Here is a 25,505-nt window from a genome sequence, read left to right as displayed (position 1 = left end):
AGAGAGAGTTGCTCAGAGAACCCTCCCACCAACAATGCTGTCTATAGTGGGTCAGCATAACTGTCACTCTGAGGTGTGTGGGTTTTTTCATCTGAGTGATATAGTTACAATGATTTAAGATTATAATGTATAACTGACCTCAGCCTTCAGGATACTATGGAATGGTGTTTTATGAATGGGATTTACACACTCAAGAGGGATATATGAGATCTCTGGATCCCCACTCTCTAGCAACTGCTATTTTATAAATTCTGTACAGCTATACAGTAATTTACAACATAAGCAGAACTGATTTAATTGAGATGGGAAATAGTAACTCACTGAGCGTACGTCTATATAGTAAGGTCTCAGAGTACGCGAGGGTTCCGTTCCACGCACCCTCGCGTAAACCCGGATTTCGTGCAAGTTGGGGTCTGGCTTTTTCCCTGGCAGAACACGTTCTGCAGCCGGGTAAGCAGCAAAAAGGTAAGTCCTGGGGTTGGGGGGGCAGTTGGGAGGGTTAAGCCTGGCGGTAGGGTGGGGTTGCAGGGGGGTGAGGGGTGGAGTTGAGCACGGGTGGTGAGCTGGGCTCTGGTGGGAGGACAGTTGAGCCAGAACCAGAGCTGTGCCTGGGTGGTGAGCCGGCCAGGGCCGGGGGGGGGGGGGGGGGGGGGCGGGGGTTTGCACTGGAGCCACATGTTGTGATGGGGGTAGCTTGAACCAGAGCTGCTTGCAGGTGGTTTAAAATCGGGATGGGGGATGGGGTCAGGATCAGATGCATAAGAGCGGGTTCGCATACTCTGAGACCTTACTGTACTTACCTAATGGGGATGCACTAAACCAAACCATCAGAGCTCAGTCGACCCAGGTACTCCTAAAGGAGGTCAATGGGAGAGTTTCTCCTGTTGACCTCCCTCTATATGGACAGTCTGATAAGTCAGTCCTAGATACATCGATTGCAGGTACACAACTATAGTAGCTGGAATCAAGTATCTAAGATTGACTTTCAGGTCTAGTGTGTACCTGTCCTGACAATGTAATTTTTATATTTTGTATTGAAAAACTACCATGTTTCCTTTTATTGATCATTAATATTCAAATGAAAGCTGATTATTTTTAATATTTAAATCTGTCACCCACTTGAAGTCAACCACTTCTACAGCTGATGCTGATTTGTCCATGATTTGGCAAATGCCCTCAAAAATGAGATGTTTTTGGTCAGAAAAATCAGAAGCAATAATGTCATTTTATTCCCTTCATAATTATGTTCTCTTTAAACATGGGAAAAACTAGCGCAGCAATTCAGTTTGAAAGTGACAAAACTGGAAGGTGGAAAAGAAAAATAAAATACCCATGAAGTTCCATTATTGATTCACAGTTCTTGGAAAAAAACAAAACAAGAGTCATACTGCTGATGCTATTTCTGATTAGAAAGCTATTTTTAAAGTGCCACTTTAAGAAATACATGGCAGTCTTTTTTTTTTAATAAAGGAAATAAAAGCCTTAACAACAGTAATATATTTTTGCATTTCTGGGGGAGGGGGAAAACAGACTAAAGAATATGCAATTTACAAGAAAAACAAATCTTAATCAGCTGCCAACTGCACACAAAAGTTTATTCAGAAAGTTTCCTGTTTTCTTTTTCGTTTATAAAGTCAGTGGCCATTTCTCCACAGGCCACTTTGCTAATACACGGAGCGAAAGATGTTAATGAGGTGCGGCTGCAAATTCCCCGCACCTCATTAGCATAATCTCACGTGATTTGGAGTCCGGAAGACCATTCTTCCGGACTTCAAAACGCCATGTACAAGTGCGGCCCCTGGGGGGCTTCCGGAGGGAAGTCCTCCTTCCAGAGGCCCCTTCTTCTCAAAAATTTTTGAGAAGAAGGGGCATCCAGAAGAAGAACTTCTTTCCGGAAGCCCCCCCTGGGGCCATGCTTCTACATGGCATTTTGGCATCCGGAAGAACGGTCTTCTGGACTCCAAATCACATGATGTTATTCTAATGAGGTGCAGGGAATTTGCAGCCACGCCTCATTAGCATCTTTTGCTCCATGTGGCCTGTGTAGAAATGGCCACTGAGAATAAGACAAGAAATTTATCACCAATAATGAAGCAATTGTTAAAAATATTTTTTCTTTTTAAATAGGAGGTGAATACACTGCTTTCCTCCACGTGTCTAGTCACTGAACACTGCTCCATTGCACAAAGAAGTTAGGCATTCAGTACTTACTTGTTGTGAAAACAAACAGGAGAACTGATATAAAAATTGTGGTGTAATAAAGCAAACATTCTGAAAAACAAAAGTGAAACGGATAGTTAGTCCTCTAATGTGTAGACCTCCATACATCCTGTCCTGAAAAAACGACTTCTATGAAGCTGACATGAAAATGTAGGAGAGAAAAGTATTTCATTATATTGCCTTGTAAAGTGAAATAAGACTCATCTTGCACCAGACTGTGTTTTTTAATTAAGGCTCAAATTATGTGCTTTTTAAAAAAATTAAATAGGAATAGGTGACTATAGATGAAAAAAACCTGACAGAGAAATTGAGGTCATGGTAATACTCAAGAGGACTTAACTCTTTTTAAGATTTGCTTGGATTTCTAGTTGGTAGTGTTACTTTAACAGACTAACAATAGCTGTACACTAGTTTAGTTGAATTCTGTCACAATCACAAAAGATGCTTCCAGTGTGTAGAATTCCACATGAATTCTGAAGCAAAACTTGTTTCTCATTTGGGGCATGCTCTGCTGTACATCAATATCCAGACAACACACTCCCCAGGGGGAAATATTTCATACTCTGGTGATTCAACTGCAAGAATTAAACCTGAAATATATCTACTGCTAGGAAGAAGAATCCTTGGTTTTACTGAAATTCACTGTCACACTGAATGGACTTACCTTATAAAAAAAGTACTGTACAAGGGTTGCTATCCTAATATAGTACAAGTGGCCATGAACAAAAAGCAACTTGGAGAGGAATTTAAACCTTGCTATTGCATAGTCACTGTTTCTTACAGCTTGCCTTCCTTCTTTCCCCATGATTCCTATAATATTTGGGACATAAGATATAAATGAAATTAGAGTAAATCCTGCAGAAAAAGTTATTAAACTACACATTTGAAAACAACCAATTATCTTCTACACACTTCTGCATTTTAAAGACTCTAGTAGCTATTGATAGCAATCCTTCAACAATTAGACAATCATCTGATGCTCCAGGTGGCGCTGCTGAGTTCCAGACAGGCAACACAGCTGCAAGCAGCATCACAAGTCCAGATGGTGTTGATGAAGCTCTGGCTGAGCAGTGCAGCTGTAGGTCCACCATCTCCAGAAAAAGGAGTCGGGAGCATGGAGATGGGGAGAGGATGGCTGGGGGTAAATGGCTCCAGGGCTCAGTACAGGGTCAAAGAAGTCCCAGGGGGCCAGGCTACACCTCACCATTTGTGGGGCTTCCCTTAACCTTCCCTCCATACAGTTTCAAAACCCCGATGTGGCCCTTGGGCCAAAAGTTTGCCCATCTTGCCGCTCCTGATTTATAGCCAACAAAGCATGTTAAAGGAATATACACCAACAAAGAGTCACAAAATCCTTTTACTAAAAATATGCAAATAAATCTACCATCAACCGTTGAATTTACTTATTAACTCTAGTTTTAGATTTTTTTTCTGCCGGGCTTTTTTCTGGACAGGTGGTAATTTAAAATAAGCCCTTAGAAGGAGGTCACAAGCCTCCTAAGCACAGTTCCCAGGACCTGACCAGTTCCCTGCTGCAAACCCAGGCAGGAGAGCCCCACTCCAGTGTGCACTAGACCCCGCCCAAGCCTCCCAGTGGGGAGTGGCTGGCAAGGAAAAGCGAGACCAAGGACAAGGCAGAAATAGGTGAAACAAATTAACTATTTTATTAAACCACACTGTTAAATAACTAACTAACTATACTGAACTAAACAATAACTATAGCTATAAACTTACGATGAACATTGTTTGTTGGATCGTAGATTCCTTGGTGTAGTTATAAATTTTTATTTCTCCGGAAGGCAAAAATTCAGTTTATTAGTGATGGAACGGTGAGAGGGGTGAAGGAATTTATATTATCCCTGCTACCAACTTTTAGAGGAGGAGCGAGGGGTGCTAACCCCCGCTCCTGGCCGGGGCGCTATGCCTGCCCCAAAGATAGGCCCTTGGGGGTCAGTTGAGGGTAGCTCTTCTATTTGTGGGAGGCCCTCCGATACCCCCTTTGTGGGCACTTTTTATGATGTGCTCCTGGGAGGCCTCAGCTCTTCCTCAGGAAGCACTGTGTTGGTAGCTTGCGGGAGGCGAGGAGGCTGGGCCTTCACTCGCTATATGTGGAAGAATATAGGTACCACAAGGTAGGGGATAAAACCTTCCTAACAGAACTATTAATAAAGGATTCAATGTTAAACCTATACTATAACAACAACAATACTATCAATTTAAAGCAGTAAACAATGAATAATTAAATGTGCTGTATTATAACCCTGAGCACACAGGCCTGGCCCTGAGGGTCAGGCCCTCGGGTTCTGTGCTGACCCTGTTGGGTCGGCACACTGCAGGGGTGCAAACCCTACACCCCCGTTGGGGGCCCCAATGTCCCAGGTGTGAGTCGGTATATGTGTTTGCAAGTAATGGTATGTGTCCTGCAGAAGAAGGTCGTAGTTGGTAGAAAGTCCAGTCCGGTGAGAGTGTCCTGTCAGATAGGTAGTCACAGCCGACGGTGCCACAGGTGGAGAGGTGACAAGATGGAGGCCTCTGGGTTAAGCAGCCGAGCGCGCAGTACCTGCCAAAGGCAGGCCAGTTCGACACTCGGCTGCTGCTCCTCAGAGGCCACTTGCCGCTGGTGCCGCAGGTGGGAGGGGCTGCTTGCGAGCGGTGGGACCGCATGAGTTCAGGTCAGTGCCGCAGCTGGAGAGCAGTGCTGAGGTGATTTCTATCAGCTCTCAGTGATTTCACCTCAGCTCTCAGTGATTTTAGGTGCTTCGCCCCGAGGGCTGGCCTAAGGGACTCAACGGACGCTGCTCTCACAGCCACGCTTCCCTATGGAGGAGTGCAGAGTCCTGTCTGCACCTCCAGGGGCCACAGAGTGCTTCGCAGCACCTGCTTATATTCTGTGTCCTCATGTATTATTCATCATTCCGTTTACATATTCATGATCTGAAGGTGAGGTTTTCAACCAGGTCCTCCCTGGGCATAGAAGGTTCTCGAAGGTCTTACCTTCGCCCAATAGGAGGCCTGGAATTCAAATACCTGATTATGAATTATCCATGAGTTCAGGTTACCGGTGAAACCAACTGTCAAAAAGTGACCGTTGGTAATGCTGCCAAATGGCAGCCTGTGAGACTTTGGATTTTTCATGTGCCTGCACTGATTTTTCATAGCCAAAGGCATGTATTCCCTGGCCCAGGGGGACGATAATGTCCTTAGATGTTATAAAATCATGACATTTTCCCCCTAAAAACAGGTTTTAAAAGATAATTGCTAGATTTGCAAAAATTACCAATGGAATTTGGACTAGTGTACATCATTTTACATTATTTACATCATTTCCATGTTAACTAACCACACACTATGACAATATGGCTGGGTCTACACAGCGTGGCTTTCCTGGCAGGTCCATGCTAATGAACAGCCTTGAAATTGCAAAGGCTGATCATTAGCATGGACCCACAGCTCATTAGTACAGCTGCGAGAGAGCATGGTCTCAGCAGAGGGGGGTGCCAGCAAGAAAGAGGCTGTGTGGACATGCCGCTGTCAGCAAAAAGTTCCTGTCACCAGCCCCTTATGCCTGAAGGAGCTCAGCTTCCACATATGCCCCCACTTATGGATGCTGAGCACCTGTGAATGTGACTAAAGATAATTTTTCACATCTCGTGAACAATTCCATTTCTGCAACAATTTAGTGCCTTAGGGACTATTCCTCAGGTGCTTACAGAGCAAGAAATAGCTAGAAAAGGGAACAGAAATCAGGAAGTTAAACATTTCAGGTAGGGCTATCCTCACTCATAAGCAGAAAACAGCCATCAACAACTGATCAAAGAGCCGGCCCTGGAGACACTGACCCTGGTCAAGTAGCCAGGCCCAGCCATGCTGCTGCTGGCCCTAACCAGCAAGCCAGCCCCCAGCATCAGTGCTGGCCAAGAAGATGGCTCATCCGGGTAGCTGGACACCCTGACCATGAGGCCACCAGCCTTACTCCCACAGCCTGGCCCCCTAGTAACCAGACCCAGTCCGCCAGCCACAGCCAGCTGGGGCAGGTGCTGGTTACCTGCATTCCAGATAACTCAGCTTTTGCTGAATTACCTTTTTTTACAGTGCAATATAAAATTAAATAATTTTTTAAAAATTTTGGATGCTTTTCACTCAGCATTGGGTAAGAATTTCAACAAGGCAATTGAAGAAAAAGACATATGGAAAGAATTCATTGATGTGACTAATGAATGTAATATTAATGTTCAGTGTGTAGTAAAGATAGACGTAGGGTAGCAAAATTTTAGTTCCCTATATGAAGAGAATAACTGCAATTCTCTGTCAAGGGACACTTATTAGTGTCTTAATTAAGAAAATATCATTTATGGGGGTATACTAGGGTCTGGAGGTGCTGCATAACAGACAGACAATCTATTGATATTTAAGATACTGTCTTCAGAAGGAAATGATGTTCCATTTAAGGGTCCACTGAAAACCTGACATAAAATGCAACTCCAAATGTGTTTAAAAGTGACTAGAATATTGCTAAATAATCATTTTCAGGTATCAAATGTCTAGAGTAAAACAGTTTAAAAATACAAGTACAGATTAATTCTACAAACAATAAGCTTTATTAAGAACACAAACTTAAATATTTATATTTAGTGAAAGGTCTGAAAAAAGTCAGTTACCTATGCCAACATGTGCCTCTTGTATCATGCTTACATCATTGGCCCCATCACCAATGGCTAATGTTATTGGTTTCTCGGGAGAAGTTTTTAACAGCCGTACTACCTGAAATAAAAAAAAAGGGGGAGGAGGGTCAAAATTAGATTTTTCAGGTTAAAAATCTCTCACTAATTCATGAACAGCTTAGTTACTTACCTGTAAATAAATGCAACCATCAGTGAACCCTAGGCATAAACATACTTGGATAAGACTACCCCAGCATGTCATGTAAGTGGAACAAATCCACAGCTCTATTAGAAAAGCCTCTTGTTTTTTAATACAACTTAAAGGATATGTCTACACTGCAATCATATATATATTCAGCTTAGGTAGGCATAAAAACTGCGAAGACATAGCAACACAAGCTTTTCCACCATCAACATAATTTGAGAAAGTCAGTCACCAGGAATTCCAATTAAGAATGACACTGACAAAAATAGTTCTTCCTATTTTTCAAAGCCAAGTAAATCTACTGCCACTGAGAGGTCCCAATCTAGTTACTAGGAAGGATAACGACAGAAGTAAAGTGCAAAAAATGCAAACACTCTTGTATCTCTGGTTGCAAGAGTTGTGTGCACTCCTGAGAATAGAAGTCCTCAAAATCCTTGCCGCACACAGAAAAAAAAACACATTCTGAACAGGAATCCTCTAGTGCTACAAATATCCCAACTTGTTCCATCAGAAGCTGCTTTAATGTAGGTTATGATAAAATGCAGGAAATGAAGATTTACTTTTCGGAGATGAAACAAACTAGAGGACATGAAAAATTGCTCTTGTTGGCTGCCACTTGCTTTCTTTGGCAGCAAAGAATACGATGCACAAGCAACTAAACGGATGTTGTTCCAGAACTGAAAGACAGCTCCACCTTCAGGATGTTGGCTGACAAATTTCAAGTCAGGCAAAATATGTAATATGACTACTGTCATCAGGCCAGGAATTCTATTAACAGTGGGGAACAGTATCATCAAGAAACAAAACTTCTCCTGCAATTTCAAAAACTTGAATAGAAGAACCACCCCACCGATGTCAGGGGCTATTAGAATAGATTCATAATTATTTTGATTTCCATGTATCCTTTAATACGCACAATATCAGATAACAGGTTGGTGGGGATCCCAGCAATAAGTTCTTTGTTGGAAAGGTACATATGATGCTCTTTAGACAACAATTTTTAAGTATGTTATTCACCAGTTTTCAGTCCCATGACATCAAGCAGCTCTTAGGAGCAATAGATCTATCTTGGTGATTAGCCATGCTACTGACTACTTACTCAAAAAAGCATTCCAAAGAGGATCATTCACAGGCCAAGGGCAAACATGAAATTTCACCTCAGATAATAATTTTGAAGATCTGTCTGAATTTCTGTATGGGACAGTGGTAACAAGTTACAAATATTTCTGCAACCACTTTCTTCTGCATAGTGGATTCAAACTTCAGTAATCTGCCTAATAGGAACAAGTCAGACAGATACCAATAACCCAGTGTTGTGGGATATCTAGAAACTTATTAAAACTGCTGAAAAAATTCAGTGAAGATCTAATTATGAGAAGAGGTTAAAAAAAAAAAAAAAAAAAAAATCAAGATAGCCTGAAAGCACACTACCGCTAGACAACTCAGATGCTAGGCATCATTTTCCCCGAAATGCAAACTTCGAAGTTTTCTCCACCTTTTCAGAACTACAGCTTTACTTTCCCCATAAAGCGTCTCCAATTTAATCCATGTAGTTACTGGAATGAGATGGAAATGAGTTCCTTGAAGGAGTCTAACCTGTTTTATTGATCAACAAACCTGGATTCTCTTCCTTTCAGCAATAACTGAAAAAGTCTTATGTCTTTGCTAAAATAGCACTGAAGAGCCGAGATACTCAAAACACCACAAATTACAACTTATTGTGGGAGTCAGAGCCACTTCAATATTCTACAAACAGAAGCTATTAGGATGACTCTGGCCCTGTCTGTTTGGATCTTTTGTATGATGCTGGAGCAAAGGGGTATTGGTGCTATCTTAGCTAAGGGGGAAGCTCGGATGATGTCTGTCAGCGTATGCTAAGTTTCTGACAACTCCTCCAGAATTTTAAGTCCTGCAGCGATCCTTTTGATAAGAGCTTGGAAACAAGCAACATGGCCCACCGATGTTGGGGGTGGAGGTCTTACTGCATTGTTGTGAGCAACAAGAGGAGTTGGTTTGTGGTAAGTTGTCTGGGGCAGGTTCCACTGAAGCCACGTGCAGATGTAACCACCTCATCTCAAAAAAGATCTATCGGCACTAGAAAAGGTTCAAAAAAAGGGCAGCTAAAATGATTACAGGTTTGGAACGGGTCCCATATAAACAGACATTAAAGAGACTAGGAATTTTCATCTTAAAAAAAAAAAAGAAGTGACTAAGGGGGAGATATGATAGAAGTGTATAAAATCATGAGTGGTATGGACAAAGTGAACACGGAAAAATTATTTACTTTTCCCCACAGCATAAGAAGTAGGAAACACCAAATGATATTAATGGGCAGAAGGTTTAAAACAAATAAAAGGAAGTTTTTCTTCACACAGCACACAGTCAACCTGAGGAACTCTTTGCCAGAAGAGCCTCTGAAGTCTAGGACTATAGCAGGGTTTGAAAAAGAGCTAGATAAATTAATGGAGGTTAGGTCCATTAATGGCTATTAGCCAGGATGGTAAGAAATGGTGTCCCTCCCCTCTGTTTGTCAGAGGCTGGGATGGATGGATGGCAGGAAAGAGGTTGCTTGATCGTTACCTGTTCGGTTCACTCCCTCTGGGGCACCTGGCATTGATGACTGTTGGCAGACTGGATACTGGGCTGGATGGACCTTTGGTCTGACTCAGTATGGCTATTCTTATGTTGTCTGCTACTGTTCCTTCTGTGGTATGCTGCTGTTGTGTAGACTGCTGTGGAGAATATTGGCATCGTTCTTTCCAAGGGCTGGCATGTTTGCTAGAATGGCTTCTGTATGATTCCAATAGGCTCCAGTAACGCCAGTGTCTGGGGTATGGCATGGGTGGAGGCATCTATTGGTAAATCAAACCACTGTGGCATGTCTTGGTGGTCAGTTCAGAGGGTAGACCTTGGAGATGAATGATTACTGCTGCGGGAGTGGCAATGTGGAGAGAACACTGCCTTGACCCCATCATCCTTGTTAAAGGACAATTGTACTGGTGTTGGGGAAACACTGCATGTTGCAGAGGTTTGCAGGGAGACACCTGTGTCAAAAAGCAGAGACTGAGGCATGGAGGTGATTGTCAAATTGCTACGCAGCATAAATGGGTGCGGTGCTGATTGAGGCAGTGAAAGACCTTAAGTAGGTTGGTCCCCAGGATCTGAGACTAAGCTGAGGAACTTCTCCTTCTCCCTGTACCTGCAAGATCTAGCCTTGAACTTATTACAGTGGGGACATTCTGGGGGTACAGGAACTCCCGAAGGCAGCAGACACACTGAGGGGCAGTGTTTAAAGCCTGGTGAACCTGGCATAATTAGCAGCTAACAGGAATATATAGAACAATTTTTATTTTTGGTATAACAAACTTACTAAGGAACTATGAATGAACAAACTAGGTTAAACTAATTTCTTATTTCCAGTTAGAGGATTATGGAGCTCTGCCTCCAATGGGAAACAGTTGAGAAGGAACTGCAGGGTCTGGGTCACACACACCCTATACTTCAGCTGACTATGGCACATAAGGCAGGCACTACGCATGTGCAGCCTACCCTGGAACGGGTAGGAAACTCTCAGATCCAAGGTGCCAAGACAGCACCAAGACAACGAGTGGAGCATGCACAGGGATTTACATAAGAACGGCCATACTGGGTCAGACCAAAGGTCCATCTAGCCCAGTATCCTGTCTACAGACAGTAGCCAATGCCTGGTGCCCCAGAGGAGGTGAACCGAAGACAACGATCAAGCGATTTGTCTCCTACCATCCATCTCCTGCCTTCGAAAAAGGCTATGCACCATGCCTTACCCCTTGCTAATAGCCATCTATGGACCTAACCTTCAAATATTTATCGAGCTCTTTTTTTAAACTCTGTTAGAGTCCTGGCCTTCACAGAGTCCTTTGGTAAGGAGTTCCACAGGTTGATTGTGCCTTGTGTGAAGAAAAACTTTCTTTTATTAGTTTTGAACCTGCTACCCATTAATTTCATTTGGTGTCCTCTAGTTCTTACAAATAACTTTTCTGTATTCACTGTCTCCACGCCATTCATGATTTTATATACCTCTATCATATTGCCCCTCAGTCTCCTCTTTTCTAGACTGAAAAGTCCCAGTCTCTCTAGCCTCTCCTCATATGGGACCCTTTCCAAACCCTTAATCATTTTAGTTGCCCTTTTCTGAACTTTTTCTAATGCCAATATATCTTTTCTGAGGTGAGGAGACCACATCTGCACGCAGTACTCAAGATGTGGGCATACCATAGTTTTATATAGGGGAAGTAAGATATTCTTTGTCTTATTTTCTATCGCTTTTTTAGTCATTCCTAACATCCTATTTGCTGTACTGACTGCCGCTGCACACTGCGTGGATGTTTTCAGAGAACTATCCACTATAATTGCAAGATCCCTTTCCTGATCTGTTGTAGCTAAATTTGACCCCATCATATTGTATGTATAATTGGGGTTATTTTTCCCAATGTGCATTACCTTACACTTACCCACATTAAATTTCATTTGCCATTTTGCTGCCCAATCACTCAGTTTGCTGAGATCTTTTTGAAGTTCTTCACAGTTTGCTTTGGTTTTGACTATCCTGAACAGTTTGGTGTCATCTGCAAACTTTGCCACCTCACTGCCTACCCCTTTCTCTAGATCACTGATGAATAAGTTGAACAAGATTGGTCCCAGGACTGACCCTTGGGGAACGCCACTAGTTACTTCCTTCCATTGTGAAAATTTACCATTTATTCCTACCCTTTGTTTCCTGTCTTTTAACCAGTTCCCAATCCGTGAAAGGATCTTTCCTCCTATCCCATGACCACCTAATTTACATATGAGCCTTTGGGGAGGGACCGTGTCAAAGGCTTTCTGGAAATCTAAGTATACTATGTCAACTGGATCCCCCCTGTCCACATGCTTGTTAACCCCTTCAAAGAACTCTAACAGATTAGTAAGACACGACTTCCCTTTACAGAAACCATGTTGACTTTTGCTCAACAAATCATGTTCCTCTACGTGTCTCTTGAAAAAGTTCTGCTGGTCTGAAACCACCTACTGGAATATGTATTGTACAGTGTGAAGCACTGGAAAAGCTGCCACATACAGACCCTTACTAACAGATGAAACTGTTTATTACACTGGTCTGAATAGTGCACATATTTGGAAATTAAATTTTACAACACTGATTTCATGTTTTCATTTTGCACTGTGATCCACGTGCCCAAATGACAAACCACCACTGATGCAGACTTAACAGGTAAATAGTAAAGAGAAATCTGTTAGATGACCAAACTGCTAAGCCAGTGCTAGAGAACCAAGCCTTTTATGATGCAGTATGTCTCCGGTTTCAGCTATACTATTTTTCTGAAAAGAAGTTCACACTACTTAGCTTTATAATAAGCTTTGCAGTGCAGGATGTCTGTGTACTAAACATAATAATATAGTTTACAAATGTAAACATGCTCGTATTTGAAAAGAACCATGGACGTTGTATACTGATTTACCTTTGCTTTTTGTAGTGGTGCCATGCGGCAACATAGCACTGCAGAACAATTTTTACAAACTTCCATGAAAAGTTTTTCATGTTCCCTGAGTGCAAGAGAGAGGCTGGTCCCATCCACAACCAGCCCATGCTGGATTACATGATCATCCTTTATTCTATTCAGAGAAAAAAATATTATATTGATAGTATTTTATTTTAGTTATACGCTATTCAAATATCCTATTCACAACACATAATCACATAAGTAGGTGAAGAATAGTATCTGTTAAGACCAGTGGTGTCCAATAGGAATTTAAGTACCACCACATTTGTGGTTGCCAGCTTTCCATATTTGCCACATTATTCTCACTCACAGCCACCAGCCACTCCGCCATGACTCTAAATAAATGCCCTCCCCATCCCCCAGAACCAGGCACTACCAGCCCTCTCCAAAAAATAAATGCCCTCCCCCAGAGACAGGTACCCCCAGCTCCCCACCCCTGTACCCGCTTTAACGGAATGCCCCCAGAGATGGGCACCCCGAGCCCTGTTTTCTAATTCAATGCTGGCAACTCATCAGAGCCACTGGAGCCACCATGCAATTCTCTCACCAAGTGGTGGGTTGCATGCATGGAGTGGGCTGATGGCACTCCCTGTGCGTGGCTCTCAGGTGGAGCCACGTTTAAAGGCTCCAAAAGCTGCATGCGACTCGAGAGCCACAAATTGGCCACCCCCATATTCACCACAATGCAGTGTCCTGGTCGCCATATGTGGCAAGTAGCAAATGTATTGAATCACAGAATCATAGGGCTGGAAGGGACCTCAGGAGGACATCGAGTCCAGCCCCCTGCTTCTATAAGGATAAACCTCAACTAAATCATCCCAGCCAGGACTTTGTCAAGCTAGGATACACTGTGGTATTAGACTTTCAGGAGCAACAGCTTTATTAGCGTCAGAATAAGTTTATATATGGGACATGCAAACCTAAAACTTGAGGAAAAACATCCAGAGTTAGTAACATAATTCAGATTGCCACATGTGATACTTTACCTTCTTGCTAGCTGGCTCAGCTGTTCTGCACATGTACTGTCCGATTTGTGTTGTACAAGTTCAAGGATGTTCATGGTTCTGTGGAAGTGTCCACATGATAAACTCACACTAACAGCTGTTTCATGCTTATCTCCAGTAAGCACCCATACTTTGATACCAGCCAATCTGAGTGCCTCTATAGTTTCTTGGACTTTATCCTGAAGTCTGAAAACAAGAACATCTTCACTAACTGATAGGGCACACTAAAATGAAACAGTTAACCTTATAATTGGACCTCATATTTAAAGACAAAACGTATGATAAATAGGTAGTTGTGATACAGTAGGATATTTAACTTGTAATTTCGTTTATTTGGATACAATAAGGGTGTTCCTTACACTACACAAAAACGAATTTAGCCAATTTTGTTTCCACCGATCACGATGTCAGCGAAGCACAACCTAAATTTAGCTCTGACAAATGAAGTAACTTCAAACTTGCAGCAGTGTGTCCTTTTAAACTGAGATCTTCTAAATACATTTGCAATTTTTCATGTTTTGATTTCCTATAGTCAGTATTTTTTTCTATTTTTCTTTTAATAATATTTACATACATTACATTAAAAAACTTTTAGAATTTTACCTGCACCTGGAAATTATAAACTTACACAAATTTCAGTAATTTATTTATCATTCTACTGTTGGATTATGAATTGAAGTTGGGAATTGGCAGAACTTAGAGACTAATTACAATAGTTTTAAAAAAAAATACAGCATAAAAATAGAATGGTGTGAAGAGTATCTATTTTTTGAGTTTTTTCTAGGAGTCATCTGGAAGTTTTTAAAGTATATGTTAAGTCAGTCTGATTGTTTCATGCACTTTACAAGACAGACATTTGAAACCTGTCTGTCAAATACAGGAACAATTAAATATCTTGCCGCCCAACACGTTTAGCATATTTAAGACTTCACTGAGTGCGTGTGTTTGCATTTATTTAAGTAGCTATATATTCATGAATTGTTGGGACAATTTTACAAGAAAGGGCACACCACCACGGATGAAAATCAAAGCTAGTTTTGTTTTTGTAGAGTAATCAGCAGAAGGCCCAAAACATACTTGTCCTCTACTCCTGTAGCCCCAAGTAATTCCAGATCCTTTTCTATGAAGTTGAACACATCTGTCAGTCGTTCTTCTCGTTGCTGTAAGGCAGTTCTAGCTTCATGAAGCCGTCTGTCTATTTCCTCATATTCCTCGGCTGTGAATCTTCTATAGGCTACGCACAAAGTTCTTAATCCTTTCTGCAGTAAAACAAGACATTGTAGCACATTCTTTATTGAAAGGTGTTGTGGGCACACTGTTCATAAAATGATTTAAAAACATATGAAAGGCACTAAAAAGGGCACTACAAATACAATACTTTTATCCTAGAAAAACACATAATGGACACCTTAAAAACTCACCAGTTGCTTTAGATAAGGCAAGTTACCACTACCAACCTAAAATTTAAGTGCCAAAAATGGGCTCAGCATCACACAAAACAAAAAAATAACTAGAAGATATTAAGGAAAAGAAACATATCAGAAAGCATGAAAAGGGGAGAAAGAAAGTACTTGACTTTACAAGTACGAGCAGGCCAAATGCCATTCATTCAGTGAAACACCACTGCAGGAAATACAATTTTCTAATCCCCATGCATATATACATTCTGGGTTATAGTGGTAACAAGGGTGGGGGCATAAAAACTGTTTCGCTAAGGAAAAGTTGTCTTGGGAAAGGGTAGGGTTTAGAGTCAGTTACAATTTTACAACCAGTGGTACATGAGAGTTCGGTATTCTGGAGGAGTCCCTACAGACTAAGACTGTGGTCTGTTTTGAGGCTCTGGAAACAAATTTCCTCGACAGGAGAGCTCTGTGTGGCTAGAAGCTTTTCTAAGTGTTTCTTGTTGCCCGAGAACATAACCTCTACCTTGACAGAGTGGAGATTCAGTCAAATCCTCTTCACCCAGACCCTGGGATAAATGGAGGGGAAGGGTGGTGTAAAAATGTTAATAGTAGAGCTCAGTGTCAACTGCAAATTGCTGCCATTTTTGCCCTATATAAGTGTCTCCTTAAATTGTATTTTCTTGAACATTTTCCCTAATTTAAACCTATCTAAGGCCTTAAAGCCACATAAGCTTCTTAAATTAATCTAAAGCCTTAACAACTGTGGTTTAATCTGTTCAAGAATTAGGCTTTTGGTTGTTTTAAGCTATTGATGCAGCTTTAAGATGCTAGATATTGTGATCAGAGGGAATGAAAGAGCTCACCAAAGATTCAAGGGGTTAAACCTATGTCTAGACTAGATCACAAAGTCACTTTTAAGGTACTTAACTCAATTTTACAATGGGACTACCTTCACTGCAAATACAATTAAGTCGATTTTAACGGGGGCTAAGACAGACTCTCTCAACCCGCCCCCAATATCATGTAACACCAAGGTCACATAAATGATTGGGTGGAAACAGTGTTACTTTAAATTGATTTTATCAGCCTCCAGAGGTATCCCACAATGCCCTAAATGTGTCCATTCTGGCTGCTTTCACCTTCTTTGCTCTGCAACTGTGCATGAAGTAGGAAACAGGAAGCCAGGCAATTTGATTCATTTTCCTTCTGGCCAGTGTGGCGATTACATCTAGCCATGATTTCTCAGGGTTACAATAGAGCCCCAACATGGAGCCATCAGGAGATCCAGGATCTCACTTCTGTGTGAGTGGATGAATCTCTGCTGGGCAAACACCAGGGATGGTCAGCAGTGTCAGGTGAAAAATCAAGCCACCCCCCATACCACATGGCTGCCAGGCTGCATGGACTATGTCTGCAGATATTGGCATGCCCTGAACTGCATAGGGTTTCAATGCTTGTGTGGGCTCCATCTCTGCACAGTATTTAGCGGGAAAGGCCAAGAAACTTGTTTTCTGCACTTCACATTTTTACAGCTTCCCCTCCCCCACCATACCTCCAAGACACCATGTGGCTGGCAGGCTAGCCTCCTCCCTGCTTACCACATGGCTGGCCTCCTCTCTTCCCCACCATGCTGCTCCTGGGCAGTGCAGATCATGCTTCCAGAGAGCAGCATGTCCTGCCCTGTGAGGGGCTTCAGTGTTGGAGGGGGCAAAATAATCATAAAGACTTTGCAACTTATCTTAAAAGCTTTAAACTCTGGAATTTACAGTGGCCACCCACAAACATTTTATGCGGTTGGACCCGCCACGGTGCCATGTGCCTAGGGGCTAGCCCCCGTGCTAGTACACCATGTGGCAGCTGGGTAGTGTGGACCATGCCTACAGATAGCAACATATCCTGCTCTGCATGGGGTTTCAGTGCTTGAGATGGCATTTCCCCTCCATAGGATTTAGCAGGAAAGCCAGAGGAAACACGTGTGTACCCCCAGTCTCAGCTGACTTACCCTTCCTTTTGTGGACCCATATATCCTGCTTCTGGTTGTTAATTATTCCATGCCTTTTATGGAGTGCAGCAGAGAATCTTATGTATAATTGATAGAGTTCACTACTGACATGAAAGCAACAAAATCATAAAGAGCTTGTGGGATGAAGGCTACTTCCCTGTGAGAAACTTGTTTTCTCCCTTTCACATTTTACAGGGTCTGGCCCCCCTCAAGGTGTTATGTGCCTGGCAGGCTAGCCCCTTTCATCCCTCCCCACCTCCTGCCACCATGAGGCTGGCACACTTTTCATAACATGGACAACTCAGACAAAATTTCTCTCATTGGGGAAAGAGACTTCTGAAAAATGGCCATTTGTTTTCAACATCAGGGTGAATGGGGGCAACGCAGCCTGGGAAGATGACCTTGTACATCCACAAGCACTTGCAGGGCATTTTTTTTCCATAAACACACTGGCAAAAAACCCAGAATGCAATGAGGCTGAAGAAACTGTGGGACACATGCCCATAATGCTCTGCTGCAACAGTCCAATTTAGGCAATTTAGTGGGGTTGCACTAAATTGACTTTGTGAGTAGATGCGGACACTCAACTTCAACATTATAAAATCTAGTGTTACAAAGTCAACTTTAATAAATTCATCTTTATTTCGTAGTGTAGAGGTAGCTTAAGTCAAAAGGCAGCAGTCAGAAAAGGACTGAACGGGTTCCCCACTGTCTTAAGTGACAGTTAATTCTTAGGATGTAAATGTCAAATGTAAATCTGAATGAGTTTTAAATTACACTTTTTTTTTGTTCTTTTGTTTTTTGTAAATTATGCTGATTTAAAAATCAAACCAAATTGGAAGATAGACTAATTTGTTCTGATTTGGTGGTATCAGGTTTAGCTCTTAAAGAAGCAGTGCCATGTACATATAATACCCTCTCTACAAAAGAAGAAACCCATAGTTCTTCTGTACACTTCCACTATGGTTTCTGAGCAGTAACACAAGGAACCAAGATCTATTAGTAGGATCAGATCTTGAACCTTTTGACTTACCAATGCAAATTCATCTACATGAATTCTTGTTTTCTCTATTTCTCCACCTCTACTGTGAGGAAGAATGGAAGATTCTGCTCCTTTTGTGAATAAGAGCTTTTCTCCTAAGAATAAACAGAGTAAAAACTGAGCAGACATGTAATTTTGCAGTTAACACTTACAACTTTGTGCAAGAGCTGGCTACTCACCTGAAGGACTCTCTACGATGACACTCATTCGTCTACGATTTGGATCAAATTCCAAAACATGAAGTAATTTATACCTGGGGAGATGGAGGACAAAGGAAAGCAGCTTTTTGTAAGAACAAAATACCTGTATGAAAGTTTCCCAAACCCCTATTCTGCTGCAGACATCATATAAAAACTATACTATGTACATATGGAGACTATTATACATGATCTCTCATGGGCTATTTTTCAGCGGTGTTGTATTGGTAGCCTCTGTCTGACAAGGCTTAATTGTGTTTGTTTTCCTACTGGAAACTTGTTTACTAAATACTGGTTTTGGGTCTGGACATTACAATTAGCTGCTGGCTTCCTGGCTTAACTTGTATTAATTTACAGGGTAACATTTGAAAAAGCACTAAGTGACTTAGAAAATTAAGACCCATGCACTTTCAGTAAGATTTAGAATTCTAAGTGTAAAAGTCACTTTTGTGCAAGTATGATGGTTGCCACCTTGACTGATTGTAGGAACTGAACTGAGGACCTCTAGAGCTAAAACATGTTATGCTAACATTTGGGCTAAAAGAAGCAACTTCTCTAAGAGCTGGAACAAAGCTCAGATCCTCTGCAGACTGGGCACAGGAGGACAAGTACAAACATGTATGCTATAGGTTGAACTGCTCTAGGCTGACAACCTTGGGACCTGACTAGTGCCAAAGAGAGAATTTACTGAACCATCGAAGGTCAATATTATGTAGTAGCATTACCAACACTTCCACTGCATCCTGGACTCTTAGAAGACATTTAGGGGTAAATTACAGCTAAACAGCACAAAATGCTGAGTCTCTAGACTGGTGTCTGTAAACAAACATTATGGGACAATGAGAAACTTGGTCATGCGTGATAGCTGTCTAACTAAAATTATGCTGGAATACAATGTTGCCAGATGAGAGTGTCCCAGGTTATAGAGGGTCAACCTGTAATAGGCTATACACATATACATCTTTCATTGTTACATGCATTTAATTCTCATTTAAAAAGACCAAATACTACTTATTTCAAGGGCATCATAGACACAAGTTTCAGAAAGAGAGAGTTAGGGAGAAAGCAAAAGGAACAAAATATTCTGCACTTTCCAGGCAGGAAGTATAAAGATAAAAGTAGAATATTATACTAATTTGTATTTATTTATTGCTGTTTAAGAAACATAAAAAATGTGATAAGATGGACACACCTTTCTGGTTTTCCAAGGCTTTTCACTTCCATACCTTCCCCATTAGTTCCAGTGAATACAACACCAACTCTAAATGTTGCAGTGAAAAACAGAGACATTTGCCTGTTATTTTCATTACCATGAGATTCTGTGCAAGAGCCAATTTTAAATACAAATTATTGCATAACCTGAAAAAAGCTACTTTAATTTTCAGAAAATTAAAAATATTCAGTCCTTCTATGCCTCTTTTATAGTAAAGATGATTCCAATACTGTGTGAAACGTAGTAATACGCGCACATGGGTCTCAAGTGTGGAGAGAAGTAGTTCCTACAAATGGAATGAAGATCTATCAACTACATGAAAAAGTTTCTATATATGTTTTTAACCACCGAATATTAAACATCAGATGGAGATTTCTACATCTTCTACAGATCTATAATCTAACTTAAAAGTATGTTGTGTGCTTTATCATTTTAAACACATACTTTACATGCCCCATAACAGATTTTAATTTGCTAAATCTAATTATAACTGGATTTCAGCAATAGCTGCATCTTCACGAACATTAACAAAACACATGACAATTAAAATAATCTGCTTTGTTTAAGCTTGATCAACTGATTAAGTGTTCACAAACCTTGGTAATATATATTAATTTATTTTTTAAAGTAACAGATGAAACTATAAAACAGCAATGGAATTTTAAATTTGGAGTATTATAAACTAGAGGATTAAATATTTGCAGCCAGAGTGTTTACCTGTACTAGTTATTAAAATATTCTGCTATGTCCAAATGCCTCATTATTAATCTAATCTGACACTGAGCTAGAAGGCTAATAATCACTGTCTGTGAGCTGCCCTATAGTATTTTATGAATACTACAAACCTAGCTGTTTGATTATTATTGTGTTGTTTTCTGTATGATTACAAGTCATTAATTCAAGCAAAGATTATTTGTACGTATGCAGGAAAAGGGATAATCACTTTATTTCCCCATTAAGTGGAATTTAAACGGCAAGCAGGTGTCACTCTTGAAGTTTTACTTTGGATTGTAGGTGGGGGGCGGGGGGGGCAGGCAAGGGGGAAATGTGATTAAAAAGATGGTCCCTGAAGGGCAGTGTGGAGGGAGGCAGGCTGATGGGAAGCAGACTGAACCCCAGTCCTCAGACGTATGAGCAGCTGGAACAAGCCAGGAGTCCAGGTGAGACTGTCTGTAGAACTCATAGTTAAAAGCTTATTTTTCCTCTCATGCTTTGTTACTATTTTTGTGATCAAACAATACTTGGTTTTGAAACGTCTGTTTTGGTTCACTGTTTTCACTTCTATGGAGATCCTTTAGAGAAATCTGTCAGGTAGCCAAACCTGGCAGTTGACCTAGTTGAGTGAAATGAACACATAATTTTTCTCTTTCAAGGGTGTAGAACTGCTATATATTCACAATACACAAAAGTAATTTCTCAGTTTATTTTGCCTGTCGAAACTATGTGGGAGGGGAGAAAATATTGTCCCAGGTCACTCATGCAGCTGGGCACTAGTAGTTATAACAAAACAGATGGAGCAGCAAGTCAGGGAACATGGCTGGCTACAAGTCACCAGTGCAACCCTGATCCACATCCGGGGGCTGCCTCCTTTCTATCAATTGACTCAAAAGTAAAACTTTTTTAAACAAAGTGCCGGGACCAATGTGGTGGGTGTGGGAGGATGAGAGAAAAAGAGAGTAAACTGTAGCAATCGGTAGTAATTTCACAAGGCTGGGAAATCGCCCTCTTCACTTTTGAAGCTGCTGTTGGCCACACTGCTCCTGTCACAATTTTGGGTTTAAACTCACCTGCTAGCAGCTTCAACTAAAGCCTTCTCATCTGGTGAAGAAGCATAATACTCCAGTGGAGACAGTATTCCATTGGTATGCCTGTGCCCCTCACCAATACCATCGGTTTGATCTGCACTGATCTGTACTGTGTGACAGAGACAGACTGCTTTCAAGAAGAGCTCTTCCTCTTTCATCTATAAAGACAAAACAGTTCAGAAGCAAAAGTTTATCCTTCTAAAACAAGATGTACTACTCTACAGTGCCACCAAATAAGCGGACATTTAAATAAATCAAATGCCTCAAGCTGCCCTACATCCACCATGCTTTCTTAAATCCTTACAGAAGTTCCGCTTCTTCTAAATAAGGCATCAGGAATGAATATTTCAACTGAAGTGTTCATCAACATCTAATCAGTTTTAAGAAAAATAAAATCTTACAAGACTCTGTCTGTTTCCATCTGGGGAATCCTCAGTCAATCCCTCTGGAACTAGTTTGCCATTGATTTCCTGGTATTTTATGCCATTAATAGAGCATTCTCGAAACTGCATTTCATTTTCAGTTAAAGTACCTGTTTTATCTGTAAACACATACTCCACCTAGAGAAATATTAAAAAACTCTGAAATTATGCAAATTTAATACAGAAAAAATTATCAACTCCCTATATATCACATATTTTGCTACTACAGGTTGACTGTCTCTAGTCCGGCACCCTCTGGACTTGACCAGTGCTGAACAAGAGAATTTACCGGACCATGGGAGGTCAATGTTGTCTAGCAGCACTACTAACACTTACACTGCTAACTGGGCTTTTAGGGGGAAAAAAAGCAGCAGAACTGTAGCACTTTAAAGATTAACAAAATGATTTATTCGGTGATGAACTTACGTGGGACAGACCCACTTCAGATCCACTTCATCTGAAGTGGGTCTGTCCCATGAAAGCTCATCACCAAATAAATCATTTTGTTAGTCTTTGTTCAAGTCTATAAAGTGCTAAATTTCTGCTGCTTTGTTTTGTTGGTGTACAGACTAACATGGCTACCTCTCTGGGCTTTTAGAAAATATTTGAGGTAAATCTGAGCTTAAACAAGAGAACAAAACACTAGTGCCTGCAAAGAAACTTTATGGGACCACAGGACACTTGGCTATTCCCAAGGTAAGTGGACATCCAGCTAACTAAAATCATGCCAGACCATGGATGCTGCTGGAAAAGAGAGGTTCAACCTGTATCAAAAGACTTCAAATATGTATTTCTTTCATCAAATTGGATATGCAGATCTTACCTTCACACTCTTATAAGTTGCTCAAAATAGAGTCCATATGAAGTCAGTAATACTTTTTGTGACTATTTAACATTGGCATTTGAACAAAAAGTTTAAAAAATGGATATTGTTACCTGTCCCAACTCCTCATTGAGATCTGAAGTATTTACTTGTGCTCTCTGGTTTGTTTCTTCATGATAGAGATCAAGATCCCAGCCAATAAAAAAAGATCCAAGAAATTTCTGCATCTCAACAGTCACATAAAGTGAAATAGGTATGATAAAATTGTAGAGCACCAGAAAAGCAAGAAAATCTGAAATAAACCTCAGAATCTATGGGAGAGAAAGAGATGGAAACAGTAACCAGAGAAACTTTAGATGAAACATGTTCACAAAGTGTTTTTCAATATTATGAAAGGTATCAGATTATGTGTGATCAAGGAGACTCAAGTCTTCCACACATTCAGAAGTGGTACAGTTCAAGTAGCAGTGCAAGCTTCACCACAGTGCCATAGCAATATGTCTTAAAGACTGGTGCTGGCAGGTTGCCTTTAGTGACGAGAGGATATTTCAGTTTTCAAGCTCATCTATACATATCTTCTCTGCTGAGACCAGAAAGGAGTGTGCCAATTAATTTTAAGTGTGCTGATGGTTTTGTTATGCGAACACTTTTCTCTTGGGATTTGGATTGAGATGACTATCTGATATAAACACTGCATCAAATTGACGATCACAGACTTTTCTAACAATCCACAAATTATAAAGGCAAAACAAGTTATCAAGGCAAAGCTACAGATATTCCATATTGTTACCTATTCATACACAACATTCATAATTTATATTTGACATAGCTCATGTTGAAGTAGCCACACAAATTAAGTAACAAAAACTAGAAATGCCTATACTAAAGGATGACAATGCAATAATACTTTGAAAAAGATGTAAATCAAGGGTGAAATGCTTATCCTGTTTTTCCACCCCCAGTATGCTGCAGTGGGTCCAGAAGTACTTCTTGCTTATATAGTAACTACTTCATACCAATGAAGAAAAAAAACCCTACACCTTCACTTGATTGACTAGTTCAAAAACTTGGAGATTTAAAATAGTTTCAGGTACTAAAAAGAGGATCACTACACAATCTGAAACATCTTCAATTCATTAATATTTTAATTAAGATTGTTTTAAAGCTAGTACAAGAACTTCTGACAAGTTAACACTCAACTACACATGTAATTTACAAAAAAAAGGTATCCAGGAAGAAGATTATGTTTAGGTTTTTTCCAGTTCAATCTCGAAGAACATTTATATCACATGACTCTCCTAAGAGTGTAAGGTACCAATACAACATTTGCAGTAGGTTACTAAACGATGAGAGCTCTTCATATATTTTATTTTATAGCAGCTGTGTTAAAACTTGGGAGCACTCTCATCAGTCCAATAAATTTGAACTCAGTATGGTGACTAGTGAATGTACACCTACTGCCACTGGTTTAGAGTTGAAAGAGCAGATTACCTAAATTATAAAAGGTAAGTTAGGTGCCTAACTCTCAATGTAAGTCAACAGGAAATGAGCATTGAACTCCACTTTGTACCTCTGAGAATTTTACCCCCCTTTCAAACTTTATTATAAGGTACTGAACTGCATGGGAAGCAGATGGCCCCTCAAAACAAGTCCAAAATTTAAAACAAAATTAAAGTAAAAAATTACTAAGTAGGGATAGCCTCCAGAGATAGACTGTGATAGCCAATGGAACATTTCTTCAAAGTATACCTTCAAACTCTAAAGGAAAGTGGGTGGGTAAGTGAATTCTGTCTGGCAATTTCTTCAAAACAGGCACTACAGGATAAGCAAAATTGCAAACAATTTTTTTTTTTTAAAAACAAAAATGAATGGGCTAAATATCCTCCAACAATGGGAGATGCACACACAGAAGCCTGTAACAGAGCCTTGTGAATATACCATTCTAGAAACCTAAGCCTTCAAAACCTGGGCCTTGCCAAAAGAAACATTCAAGGAAATTACTTCAGAAACTAGTTCAGAAACTGGACTAAAAACTAAATCTGGATTCCTCCAAAGGCTAAATTAAAGCAATACCGATTTTCAAATATAATGATGCAAAACAAAGCAGCTGCCATGTCAAAACACAACAGTGTAAGTACTGTAAGCCTAACACATACTATAAATATATATGTAGAGTGGCTTTCTCTGCTCCCTGCACTTCTCCTGCAGCTGCCTTAGAGAGAAGACCATGTCAACGGTAGACCTCTCTGTGCAGAATTGGGGTACACCCTCTCAGCAATCTTCTGGAGTCTGCCAAGGATGACGCGAGCGAACAGTTTACCAGTGACGCTTAGCAGGGAGATTCCACGGTAGTTGTTGCAGTCGCTTCTGTCTCCTTTGTTCTTATACAACGTTACAATGTTAGCGTCACGCATATCCTGTGGAACCTCACCCTCTTTCCAGCACAGGCACAGTAGCTCATGCAGGGGTTCCAGGAGTGTGTCCGCAGCACATTTGATTACCTCTGGTGGTATACCATCCTGACCAGGGGCCTTTCCTGCTGCAATGCTGTCAATGGCTCTCTTCAGTTCATCCACAGTCGGTTCTTGATCCAGTTCATCCATTACTGATAGGAGCTCGACGGCATCGAGGGCTGCGTCAAACACAACATTCTCGCGTGAGTACAGCTTGGAGTAGTGCTCAACCCAGCGCTCCATCTGTTTGGCTTTGTCAGCGATGACTTCACCAGATTTGGATTTCAGAGGTGCCATCTTGTTCTGGGTGGGTCCTAATGGCTTCTTCATACCCTCGTACATTTCTCTGAGATTACCAAAGTCGGCACAGGTCTGGATGCTGCTGCATAGCTGGAGCCAGTGGTTGTTGGCACAGCGCCTGGCTGTCTGCTGTACTGTTCTTCTGGCCTCTCTAAGTGCTTGCTGGGTACTCTGGCTCGGTGAGCGCTTGTACTCCAGGAGTGCAGCGCGCTTCTTTT

General features: G+C 41.0%; 1 protein-coding gene across 4 annotated transcripts in view; it reads right to left on the bottom strand.

Annotated features, from left to right (window-relative positions):
- Positions 1 to 25,505, bottom strand: part of ATP11B (ATPase phospholipid transporting 11B (putative)) — a 100,935-nt gene that overhangs the window by 31,772 nt on the left and 43,658 nt on the right. For all 4 annotated transcript variants that reach the window (XM_075004680.1, XM_075004681.1, XM_075004679.1 and 1 more), the window contains exons 12-23: positions 22,648 to 22,845; positions 21,691 to 21,849; positions 21,272 to 21,447; positions 19,464 to 19,532; positions 18,254 to 18,327; positions 18,066 to 18,169; positions 14,705 to 14,886; positions 13,610 to 13,813; positions 12,582 to 12,735; positions 6,879 to 6,981; positions 2,885 to 3,030; positions 2,212 to 2,271 (exon numbers count right to left, since the gene is read on the bottom strand). In XM_075004680.1, coding sequence (XP_074860781.1) covers positions 2,212 to 2,271; positions 2,885 to 3,030; positions 6,879 to 6,981; positions 12,582 to 12,735; positions 13,610 to 13,813; positions 14,705 to 14,886; positions 18,066 to 18,169; positions 18,254 to 18,327; positions 19,464 to 19,532; positions 21,272 to 21,447; positions 21,691 to 21,849; positions 22,648 to 22,845 — 1,629 coding nt within the window. The remainder of the gene's footprint in view (positions 1 to 2,211; positions 2,272 to 2,884; positions 3,031 to 6,878; positions 6,982 to 12,581; positions 12,736 to 13,609; positions 13,814 to 14,704; positions 14,887 to 18,065; positions 18,170 to 18,253; positions 18,328 to 19,463; positions 19,533 to 21,271; positions 21,448 to 21,690; positions 21,850 to 22,647; positions 22,846 to 25,505) is intronic.

The sequence above is a fragment of the Carettochelys insculpta genome, chromosome 10 (genome assembly GCF_033958435.1).
Source record: "Carettochelys insculpta isolate YL-2023 chromosome 10, ASM3395843v1, whole genome shotgun sequence".
NCBI lineage: Eukaryota > Metazoa > Chordata > Testudines > Carettochelyidae > Carettochelys > Carettochelys insculpta.
The sequence above is the reverse complement of the archived record's forward strand: the minus strand, read 5'-3'. Positions and strand labels throughout refer to the sequence as shown.